General features: G+C 47.6%; 2 protein-coding genes across 8 annotated transcripts in view; both read right to left on the bottom strand.

Annotated features, from left to right (window-relative positions):
- Positions 1 to 6,582, bottom strand: part of si:ch73-103b11.2 (trichohyalin) — an 82,220-nt gene extending 75,638 nt beyond the window's left edge. For 4 of the 7 annotated variants that reach the window (XM_053235729.1, XM_053235730.1, XM_053235750.1 and 1 more), the window contains exons 1-2: positions 6,269 to 6,581; positions 3,059 to 3,324 (exon numbers count right to left, since the gene is read on the bottom strand). In XM_053235729.1, the coding sequence (XP_053091704.1) occupies positions 3,059 to 3,178 (120 nt within the window). In that variant the 5' untranslated portion in view covers positions 3,179 to 3,324; positions 6,269 to 6,581. Of the gene's footprint in view, positions 1 to 657; positions 802 to 3,058; positions 3,325 to 6,268 lie in introns of those variants that run through there. The other 3 variants (XM_053235732.1, XM_053235742.1, XM_053235756.1) reach the window with 2 other exon arrangements.
- A 2,937-nt stretch (positions 6,583 to 9,519) lies between these two features.
- The window catches only part of mfsd1l (major facilitator superfamily domain containing 1-like), an 11,580-nt gene continuing 11,099 nt past the window's right edge, over positions 9,520 to 10,000 (bottom strand). The window contains exon 13 of the mRNA XM_034307485.2: positions 9,520 to 10,000. This exon is cut by the window's right edge and continues 237 nt beyond it. The gene's annotated coding sequence lies outside the window, so the exon portion shown is untranslated.

Raw genomic sequence — 10,000 nt, 5'->3', positions numbered from 1 at the left:
CAGTGAGCAGGTGTGTGTGTGTGTATACCTGTGTGTAGTCGTCGTCAGTGAGCAGGTGTGTGTGTGTGTGTGTGTGTGTGTATACCTGTGTGTAGTCGTCGTCAGTGAGGAGGTGTGTGTGTGTGTGTGTGTATATACCTGTGTGTAGTCGTCATCAGTGAGCAGGTGTGTGTATGTATGTGTGTGTGTGTATATACCTGTGTGTAGTCGTCGTTAGTGAGTAGGTGTGTGTCTGTATGTGTGTGTGTATATACCTGTGTGTAGTCGTCGTCAGTGAGCAGGTGTGTGTCTGTATGTGTGTGTGTGTGTGTATATACCTGTGTGTAGTCGTCATCAGTGAGCAGGTGTGTGTATGTATGTGTATGTGTGTGTATATACCTGTGTGTAGTCGTCATCAGTGAGCAGGTGTGTGTATGTATGTGTATGTGTGTGTATATACCTGTGTGTAGTCGTCGTCAGTGAGCAGGTGTGTGTCTGTATGTGTGTGTGTATATACCTGTGTGTAGTCGTCGTCAGTGAGCAGTTGTGTGTCTGTATGTGTGTGTGTATATACCTGTGTGTAGTCGTCGTCAGTGAGCAGGTGTGTGTGTGTGTGTATATACCTGTGTGTAGTCATCGTCGGTGAGCAGGTGTGTGTGTGTATGTGTGTATGTATACCTGTGTGTAGTCGTCGTCGGTGAGCAGGTGTGTGTGTGTGTGTGTGTGTGTGTATATATACCTGTGTGTAGTCGTCGTCGGTGAGCAGGTGTGTGTATATACCTGTGTGTAGTCGTCATCAGTGAGCAGGTGTGTGTGTGTATATATACCTGTGTGTAGTCGTTGTCGGTGAGCAGGTGTGTGTGTGTGTGCGTATGTGTATATATACCTGTGTGTAGTCGTCATCAGTGAGCAGGTGTGTGTGTGTGTGTGTGTGTGTGTGTATACCTGTGTGTAGTCGTCGTCAGTGAGCAGGTGTGTGTCTGTATGTGTGTGTATATACCTGTGTGTAGTCGTCATCAGTGAGCAGGTGTGTGTGTGTGTGTGTGTGTATATACCTGTGTGTAGTCGTCGTCAGTGAGCAGGTGTGTGTCTGTATGTGTGTGTGTATATACCTGTGTGTAGTCGTCATCAGTGAGCAGGTGTGTGTCTGTGTGTGTGTGTGTATATACCTGTGTGTAGTCGTCGTCAGTGAGGAGGTGTGTGTCTGTATGTGTGTGTGTGTGTATATACCTGTGTGTAGTCGTCATCAGTGAGCAGGTGTGTGTCTGTGTGTGTGTGTGTATATACCTGTGTGTAGTCGTCGTCAGTGAGGAGGTGTGTGTCTGTGTGTGTGTGTGTGTGTATATACCTGTGTGTAGTCGTCATCAGTGAGCAGGTGTGTGTCTGTGTGTGTGTGTGTATATACCTGTGTGTAGTCGTCGTCAGTGAGCAGGTGTGTGTCTGTATGTGTGTGTGTATATACCTGTGTGTAGTCGTCATCAGTGAGCAGGTGTGTGTCTGTGTGTGTGTGTGTATATACCTGTGTGTAGTCGTCGTCAGTGAGCAGGTGTGTGTGTGTGTGTGTGTGTGTGTGTGTGTATATACCTGTGTGTAGTCGTCATCAGTGAGCAGGTGTGTGTCTGTATGTGTGTGTGTATATACCTGTGTGTAGTCGTCGTCAGTGAGGAGGTGTGTGTCTGTGTGTGTGTGTGTGTATATACCTGTGTGTAGTCGTCATCAGTGAGCAGGTGTGTGTGTGTGTGTGTGTGTGTATATACCTGTGTGTAGTCGTCGTCAGTGAGGAGGTGTGTGTCTGTGTGTGTGTGTGTATATACCTGTGTGTAGTCGTCATCAGTGAGCAGGTGTGTGTCTGTGTGTGTGTGTGTATATACCTGTGTGTAGTCGTCGTCAGTGAGCAGGTGTGTGTGTGTGTGTGTCTGTGTGTGTGTGTGTATATACCTGTGTGTAGTCGTCATCAGTGAGCAGGTGTGTGTGTGTGTGTATATACCTGTGTGTAGTCGTCGTCAGTGAGTAGGTGTGTGTCTGTATGTGTGTGTGTATATACCTGTGTGTAGTCATCGTCAGTGAGCAGGTGTGTGTGTGTGTATGTGTGTGTATATACCTGTGTGTAGTCGTCGTCAGTGAGCAGGTGTGTGTGTGTGTATGTATACCTGTGTGTAGTCGTCGTCGGTGAGCAGGTGTGTGTGTGTATATATACCTGTGTGTAGTCGTCGTCGGTGAGCAGGTGTGTGTATATACCTGTGTGTAGTCGTCGTCAGTGAGCAGGTGTGTGTGTGTGTGTATACCTGTGTGTAGTCGTCATCAGTGAGCAGGTGTGTGTGTGTGTGTGTGTCTGTGTATAACTGTGTGTAGTCGTCGTCAGTGAGCAGGTGTGTGTGTGTGTGTGTGTGTGTGTGTGTGTATACCTGTGTGTAGTCGTCGTCAGTGAGCAGGTGTGTGTGTGTGTGTGTGTGTGTGTGTGTGTGTATATATACCTGTGTGTAGTCGCCGTCAGTGAGCAGGTGTGTGTGTGTGTGTATACCTGTGTGTAGTCGTCGTCAGTGAGGAGGTGTGTGTGTGTGTGTGTGTGTGTGTGTATACCTGTGTGTAGTCGTCGTCAGTGAGGAGGTGTGTGTGTGTGTGTGTGTGTATATACCTGTGTGTAGTCGTCGTCAGTGAGCAGGTGTGTGTCTGTATGTGTGTGTGTGTGTATATACCTGTGTGTAGTCGTCGTCAGTGAGCAGGTGTGTGTCTGTATGTGTGTGTGTGTGTGTGTATATACCTGTGTGTAGTCGTCATCAGTGAGCAGGTGTGTGTCTGTATGTGTGTGTGTGTGTGTGTGTGTATGTGTGTGTGTATATACCTGTGTGTAGTCGTCATCAGTGAGCAGGTGTGTGTCTGTATGTGTGTGTGTGTGTGTGTGTGTATGTGTGTGTGTGTATATACCTGTGTGTAGTCGTCATCAGTGAGCAGGTGTGTGTCTGTATGTGTGTGTGTGTGTGTGTGTGTATGTGTGTGTGTATATACCTGTGTGTAGTCGTCATCAGTGAGCAGGTGTGTGTCTGTATGTGTGTGTGTGTGTGTGTGTGTGTGTATATACCTGTGTGTAGTCGTCGTCGGTGAGCAGGTGGGACTCTCGGGGCTTGAAGCAGTTCTGGCACTTGCTCTTGTTAAAGATGTTTGCCTGGAACTTACGGCAAGGGTTCTCTTTCGCCGCCATGGTGCCCGGTCTGATCTGTCCGATCTATTAAACTGAACACCACCCAGAATACTGCATCACCCGCACCGCTCCGACCCCAATCCCACACAGCACCCCTCAGGACACGCCCACATCCCGGACTGCAGAGGATCCAGGTGTGCAGAAACCTGCCAAACACACACACACATCATACACCACCCAGCGTCCAATCACTGACATCATAACACACCTCCCAGCGTCCGATCACTGACATCATAACACACCTCCCAGCGTCCGATCACTGACATCATAACACACCTCCCAGCGTCCGATCACTGACAACATAACACACAGAGTCCGATCACTGACTTCATAACACACCTCCCAGCGTCCGATCACTGACATCATAACACACCTCCCAGCGTCCGATCACTGACATCATAATACACCTTCCAGCGTCCGATCACTGACATCATAACATACACACAGCGTCTGATCACTGACATCATAACACACCTCCCAGCGTCCGATCACTGACATCATAACACACCTCCCAGCGTCCGATCACTGACATCATAACACACCTCCCAGCGTCCGATCACTGACATCATAACACACCTCCCAGCGTCCGATCACTGACAACATAACACACCTCCCAGCGTCCGATCACTGACAACATAACACACAGAGTCCGATCACTGACTTCATAACACACCACCCAGTGTCCGATCACTGACATCATAACATACACACAGCGTCTGATCACTGACTTCATAACATACTCACTCAGTGTCAGCCAGCGTCCGATCAATAATAGCCATTCAAGGAATTAATAAAAGATACAGTTAATGCCCAAACAAAGCCTTCATGATAATGACCAATCACTGATATCATAATACACTCAACGAATATCCAATCACTGACTTAATAATGTCCAATCAAGGAGTTAATAAACCACAACAATAATCAAATATCAAATACCAACTGCCTGGTTAACCTCAGCAATTATATTAAAAATCTCACAATTGCACCTGACTGCAGAAATAATTATTAAAAAACACACAAAGTCAAATATCATTAAATATCTGTTCAGTCGAATCACTTATAAAAGCTTCATTAAATACTTCATAGAGAATATTAAACATCTACTGGGTGGAGGCCTCCAGCCTATCAGAGTGATTATAAAACAGCCAGTCAATGTCTAATCAAAGCTTAAAATGCCTGGAAATATACCGAATGTTTAATTAGAGCCATTATCTTAATAACTAAACTTTCAGAAATTCATAACAACAAAACTTTCAGATGAGGAATTTCTACAAAAAAAATGAAAAAAATAAATTGGTACAATTAAAAAATATCTATCCAATGTCCAATCAACTGCATTTGATTTATTATATATCCAACAAATGTCCATTTTTTCCTGAAAACATGTACGTCCTCACGTCATCACTCTCTTTAAGGCAAGACACTACAAGTAAACATTACATCTATATATATACATATATATGTTAGATTTTTCAATATTATTCCATCTATAACGCATTTCTTAAACTGTAGTAATAGAATGGTTTTCGTTTTCATATTATCTGAAAATTAGCTACTCTGAACAAGGCTTTAAGCTCCATCCATTTCACAATCACATCATTTCATATATCTCTGTTGTAAATATGTTAGATCATGCTAACTAGTGTGTAAATACATGAAATCACATTCTTTTTAAAATCATTTTTCTCAAAATCATTGCTGTCAAAGCAAATCAGTAGAAAAAATTCTATTCTATTCTGATATCTATTGTTTTAAAAAAATTAACCCTTAATAGGCAAAAATAGAAAGGCATGTGATTCTTTACCTCCTAATAATACATTCTAAATGTCCAATAAATGTCCACTCAATTTAAAAAACCGTCCCTGTCCTCACAGGTCCTCACGAAACCGTCCCTGTCCTCACGAAACCGTCCCTGTCCTCACGAAACTGTCCCTGTCCTCACAGGTCCTCACGAAACCGTCCCTGTCCTCACGAAACTGTCCCTGTTCTCACAGGTCCTCACGAAACTGTCCCTGTCCTCACAGGTCCTCACGAGTCTGTCCCTGTCCTCACAGGTCCTCACGAGTCTGTCCCTGTCCTCACAGGTCCTCATGAAACTGTCCCTGTCCTCACAGGTCCTCACGAAACCATCCCTGTCCTCACAGTTCCTCACGAAACTGTCCCTGTCCTCACAGGTCCTCACAGGTCCTCACGAAACCGTCCCTGTCCTCACGAAACTGTCCCTGTCCTCACAGGTCCTCACGAGTCTGTCCCTGTCCTCACAGGTCCTCACGAGTCTGTCCCTGTCCTCACAGGTCCTCATGAAACTGTCCCTGTCCTCACAGGTCCTCATGATTCTGTCCCTGTCCTCACAGGTCCTCATGAAACCGTCCCTGTCCTCACGGTTCCTCATGAAACCGTCCCTGTCCTCACGGTTCCTCATGAAACTGTCCCTGTCCTCACAGGTCCTCATGACTCTGTCCCTGTCCTCGCAGGTCCTCACGAAACTGTCCCTGTCCTCACAGGTCCTCATGACTCTGTCCCTGTCCTCACAGGTCCTCACGATTCTGTCCCTGTCCTCACACGTCCTCACGAAACCGTCCCTGTCCTCACGAAACCGTCCCTGTCCTCACAGTTCCTCATGAAACCGTCCCTGTCCTCACAGGTCCTCATGATTCTGTCCCTGTCCTCACAGGTCCTCACGAAACCGTCCCTGTCCTCACGGTTCCTCATGAAACCGTCCCTGTCCTCACGGTTCCTCATGAAACCGTCCCTGTCCTCACGGTTCCTCACGAAACCGTCCCTGTCCTCATGAAACCGTCCCTGTCCTCATGAAACCGTCCCTGTCCTCACGGTTCCTCATGAAACCGTCCCTGTCCTCACGAAACCATCCCTGTCCTCACAGGTCCTCACGAGTCTGTCTGCAGTCTGGACACAAACTACGCACAACTTTCTGCGCATCAGAGTGAATAAAGCTGCATCAGTGCAGGGTTTAGCAGCTACACCACACAGCCCCGTGTCTCCCACCCTGCCCAGACCTCACACACACTCACACACACTCACACACACACCAGCGGGTACTTCAACCCGAGTCCCTGAAAAACTTACCCAGCAGCCGGAGGAAATAAACACACACACACACACACACACACACACACACACACACACTGGGGGGTCCGGTGCAGGGGCGCAGCAGCTTCACGCGCAGTCAGAAGTGCAGCGGAAATGTCCGCGCTCCATTTCTCCTCCCGTTTATTTCATCTTTCAGAGACTTTGCGTCGGAAAATCAGCGAATCGTCCAGCCGTTAGATCTGCGCAGACTCCTGCGGACACCCGGGCAGCGGATAACACACACACACACACACACACACTCACACTCGTATATATACCCACACACACACGCACACACACACACTCATATACACTACACTGGAGTTTACACTACATAACACACGAAGGGGCGGGGCTCCGTGTGATTGGCGGATTCCAGCACCCAATCATCAGGATAGACCCGCCCCCCAGCCGCCGCGTCACGACAGATTCCGTATCCAATGGTAACGGAGAGTGCGCTTTGGGGAAGAAACAACGGGAATCAAGTTCGGTGGACAGGACAGGAAGTTCCCGCACATTTTAAACCCTAATTATTCACTCTTTAACTTCATGAATAGCTTTATTTTAGAGTAAACCGATTCCTCTATACACCAGCAGCTTAATAAGTCACTGTAATGAGCAATGAACAGCGCAGGAGGTGTTTGTTTATAACGTCAGCTTGAGAAGCTGTAACGTGGATTTGGCGCCACCTGCAGGACAAACCGCGCTCCTGCAACCAAGCTCAGTGCTCATTTATACACACACGTCATCTGGTCATTTTTTAGTAAAAACATGGCGTCCTAATGCATTATATACAATAAACTTTACTAAAATAGTTTAGTGATTCTTTTGTAGACTACAAATAAGTAATAAAACGCTTCAGGACGTGCTTTTAAAGCGGAGTTACTGTTACTGTAACAGCACATCCCCAAGTGTTTTATTCCTCTTATCCCACAGCAATTTAACGTTTAAACATATTATTTATTAAAGAATGTTTATAGTTAAAGTGAATGTACATGATGCAAGTTAGTTCCTGTGGTCACTTACGTTATAGCAGCTATAAACACTCGTTCCCTCACCAGCCGCTCTTTATTCTCTCTCTTCAAGTTAATAAGACACAAAAAGAGCCTCTGTCCTTCGTAGTTACCGAGAAACCGCAAAGAAGCGTAAACTCCTCTGTCCTGAAGATGTGGGAAAACTTAAAGTTACAGCTTTACCTCTGACTGTTACAAAGCGCTGACACTGGAGACTCCTTCCATACATGTTAAATAAACATCTCATTACAGAAAACTTCACCACATCAATGATTACACACGTTTTCATTCCGTTTATTATCAGTGGAGAGTCCGCTGTACGAGTCCCTGTGAGTGAGCTGTTACTATAGAAACGTATTAGAACAAGCGCATTAATAACTAATTAGTGATTTCTTACTACACCCTACACCCTACTCCCCACTCACTACACCTTACTCACTACACCCCACTCCCTACTCCCCACTCCCTACACCCCACTCCCTACTCCCCACTCACTACACCCCACTCACTACACCCTACACCCTACTCACTACACCCCACTCCCTACACCCTACTCACTACTCCCCACTCACTACACCCCACTCACTACACCCCACTCCCTACTCCCCACTCCCCACTCACTACACCCCACTCACTACACCCTACACCCTACTCACTACACCCCACTCCCTACACCCTACTCACTACTCCCCACTCACTACACCCCACTCACTACTCCCCACTCCCTACACCCCACTCACTACACCCCACTCCCTACACCCCACTCCCTACTCCCCACTCACTACTCCCCACTCACTACACCCCACTCACTACTCCCCACTCCCTACACCCCACTCACTACACCCCACTCCCTACTCCCCACTCCCTACTCCCCACTCACTACTCCCTACACCCCACTCACTACACCCCACTCCCCACTCCCCACTCCCTACTCCCCACTCACTACACCCTACTCACTACACCCCACTCCCCACTCACTACACCCCACTACTACACCCCACTCCCTACTCCCTACACCCTACTCACTACTCCCCACTCCCCACTTATTACACCCTACTCACTACTCCCCACTCACTACACCCCACTCCCTACTCCCCACTCCCCACTCACTACACCCTACTCACTACACCCCACTCCCTACTCCCCACTCACTACACCCCACTCCCCACTCACTACACCCCACTACTACACCCCACTCCCTACTCCCCACTCCCTACACCCTACTCACTACTCCCCACTCCCTACTCCCCACTTATTACACCCTACTCACTACTCCCCACTCACTACACCCCACTCCCTACACCCCACTCCCTACTCCCCACTCACTACTCCCCACTCCCCACTCCCTACACCCCACTCACTACACCCCACTCCCCACTCCCCACTCCCCACTCACTACACCCTACTCACTACACCCCACTCCCCACTCACTACACCCCACTACTACACCCCACTCCCTACTCCCTACACCCTACTCACTACTCCCCACTCCCCACTTATTACACCCTACTCACTACTCCCCACTCACTACACCCCACTCACTACACCCCACTCCCTACTCCCCACTCCCCACTCACTACACCCTACTCACTACACCCCACTCCCTACTCCCCACTCACTACACCCCACTCCCCACTCACTACACCCCACTACTACACCCCACTCCCTACTCCCCACTCCCTACACCCTACTCACTACTCCCCACTCCCTACTCCCCACTTATTACACCCCACTCACTACACCCCACTCACTACACCCCACTCCCTACTCCCCACTCCCCACTCACTACTCCCCACTCACTACTCCCTACACCCTACTCCCCACTTATTATACCCTACTCACTACACCCTACTCACTACTCCCCACTCCCTACTCCCCACTCCCCACTCACTACATCCCACTCCCTACTCCCCACTCCCCACTCACTACACCCTACTCACTACACCCCACTACTACACCCCACTCCCTACTCCCCACTCACTACTCCCCACTTATTACACCCTACTCACTACACCCAACACCCCACTCACTACACCCTACACTCTACTCCACACTCACTACACCCTACAACCTACTCACTACACCCTACACCCTACACATTACACCCTACTCACTACACCCTACTCCCCACTCACTACACCCTACACCCCACTCATTACACCCCACATAGTACTTACTACACCTTACTCACTACACCAAGCCATTAAATGTGAAAGAATGCGAAAGAAAAGCAGCTCAGTTTATATCAGAAAATTTTATTCCATAATATAAAAGTTCAAATTCTGGTGATAATAGGACATGATCCTGGTTTAACAAATCAAGTGTAATTATAAATGAGAACACTGTCAGCTTTAAAACACACACACACCTGTCATGCACCTGTTACACAATTACACCTGAAATCAATCTGTATCATTAGAGTTGTGCAAATTATACAGTATTAATATAACAATGTTACAAACCTTAAATAAAAACTTAAATTTGAAATATTTTCCTCACATCATAACGGTAATGATATATGATCACTCACACACACACACACACACACACACACGTTTCCCTTTCACATCCATTTGTGAGAGAAAGAGAGAGAGACAGACAGGTAGAGAGAGAGAGACAGACAGAGAGAGACATGTAGGGAGACAGACACAAAGACAGCCAGAGAGATACAGAGGGAGAGAGAGAGACAAAAAGAGAGACAAAGACAACAAGAAAG

This window comes from Pangasianodon hypophthalmus, chromosome 1 (genome assembly GCF_027358585.1).
Source record: "Pangasianodon hypophthalmus isolate fPanHyp1 chromosome 1, fPanHyp1.pri, whole genome shotgun sequence".
Lineage (NCBI taxonomy): Eukaryota > Metazoa > Chordata > Actinopteri > Siluriformes > Pangasiidae > Pangasianodon > Pangasianodon hypophthalmus.
The sequence above is the reverse complement of the archived record's forward strand: the minus strand, read 5'-3'. Positions and strand labels throughout refer to the sequence as shown.